Source organism: Gordionus sp. m RMFG-2023, chromosome 3 (genome assembly GCF_954871325.1).
Source record: "Gordionus sp. m RMFG-2023 chromosome 3, tfGorSpeb1-WG-v2, whole genome shotgun sequence".
Classification (NCBI taxonomy): domain Eukaryota; kingdom Metazoa; phylum Nematomorpha; class Gordioida; order Chordodea; family Parachordodidae; genus Gordionus; species Gordionus sp. m RMFG-2023.
Genome location: NC_088777.1, coordinates 7,508,160 through 7,510,103, shown reverse-complemented (window position 1 = coordinate 7,510,103; position 1,944 = coordinate 7,508,160). Strand labels below are relative to the sequence as shown.

At 21.0% G+C, this 1,944-nt stretch overlaps 1 protein-coding gene across 1 annotated transcript; it reads left to right on the top strand.

The window, feature by feature from the left end:
* The first annotated feature begins 364 nt into the window (after window positions 1–364).
* On the top strand, window positions 365–1,299 carry LOC135927645 (small ribosomal subunit protein uS15-like). Its single transcript, XM_065463771.1, has 6 exons — window positions 365–452; window positions 579–627; window positions 671–749; window positions 791–960; window positions 1,007–1,107; window positions 1,150–1,299. The coding sequence occupies exons 1-6, from the start codon at window positions 430–432 to the stop codon at window positions 1,181–1,183; spliced, it is 456 nt and encodes a 151-aa protein (XP_065319843.1). The 5' UTR covers window positions 365–429; the 3' UTR covers window positions 1,184–1,299.
* The last annotated feature ends 645 nt before the right edge of the window (window positions 1,300–1,944 follow it).

The window sequence follows — 1,944 nt, the reverse complement described above, 5'->3', positions numbered from 1 at the left end:
TAAAGCGAAGAATATATATAAAATAAGAGAATTGCCTTTATCAAAGGGTATATTATTATATTTATTTTTTTAATATTAATATAAGGTACTATAAATAACCCCTTGAAAAAGGAAGTAACCTAGAAGAGTATTAAAGAAATTAGAGAATAAATTTATTTATGATTGGAAATATTAGGGAATAGTTCTTCAGTTTGCCTTAGACTCGTTTTATATTTTTTTAAATAGTCATTTTTATATAAAATAATACGCTTATCTATGATAATTTGTTTTATCATTGTTATATAATCAATTAATGTTACTAGCAAATATATTATGTTGATTACATAATATAAGATTTTTATAAATATAATATTTAAAATTAAAATAAGAATATAAAATATTATAAGCTGATTTGTATTTTCAACCAAATATCCTTATAATTTTAGCAACATGGGTCGTATGTATGGCAAAGGGTAAAAAAAATAATATTTTTTTGAAATGATGATTAATTTCATTGATAATTATGATATTCAATATTAGCTCTAACTGAAATTTATATAATACATATGTATGAAATTATAAATTTATTATATTTATAGTAAAGGTATATCGCAATCGGCATTACCTTACAGAAGATGTATTCCAACTGTAATTTATACGAAATATATTTATATATTATTTTTTTTATCAGTGGTTAAAGCTTACTGTAGAAGAAGTTAAAGAACATATATTTAAATATGCTAAAAAGGGTTTGACTCCATCTCAAATTGGTAAATATTTATTAATTCACAAAAAATGATTAAAATATAAGGTATAAAATTACGAGACCAGCACGGAGTTGCTCAAGTTAAAAATTTAACAGGAAACAAAATTTTAAGAACACTTAAGGCGTGTGGGCTTGCTCCAGCTATTCCTGAAGACTTGCACAATTTGATAAAAAAGGCAGTTGCAATGAGAAAACATCTAGAAAAAAACAGAAAGGTTTATTTATTATGTTTAAGCAAATTTATTAATTTTTTTAAAATAGGATAAAGATTGTAAATTCCGTTTAATTTTAGTAGAAAGTCGAATTCATAGGCTGGCCAGATATTACAAAAGAAAAAGCATACTTCCTCCAAATTGGAAATAGTAAATAAATTTTATTTGTTATATATCATGTATTTATTTTAGTGATTCATCAACTGCTTCTGCTTTAGTGGCATAAAAATATTATTATATATATGTATGCAAAATTAATTTATATTTTAGTTTGATAAAATAAATATATATATGGACATGAAGTTTTGATTTTGATTCACAAAATTTTATAAATAGCTAAATATGGTGGATTAAATTTTTGAAAAGTTATATATCACAATATCAATAACTTTTATATGTATTGAAATATAAATTATTCAATACAAAAAAAATGTTATTGAATATGTTTGTGTTTTATCAGCACTTCTTAAAGATATGCCTTAACATTGTATTGGGCCTGAACTCTTGAAACCAAATTTTTAAGAGGATATATTCATTTTTATTCATTATTTTGATTTTGAATCCTTATAAAAAAATTATTCATTTGAATTTATTATGCTTAGCTAAAAAATACAATTTTAATAAAAATTTTAATTTATGCCAAAATATTTTAAAAATAAAAACCTTAAATATTAAATAGAAATATTATCAGATATGTTTTATTTAGTGTAAAAAAATTTCATATCAGTAAAGGAATTCATTTTAAAAATGTATTAAAATTATTGAAAACAATGTAATTATGTTCCATGATAACTTGATTTTTGTTATAATGAATTATAAGTTTACTTTTCTAATGGACTTGCTTTAGTTTTTGTGATTTATTTTATTTTAAATATTATTAATAGCTTAAGCAGACATGATAAAATATCAAATTTTTATCTTTCATGATGAAAATATTTTAAAAATTGAATCTATTCTTAATTTTAATATGTGTAACCCATATGTAAA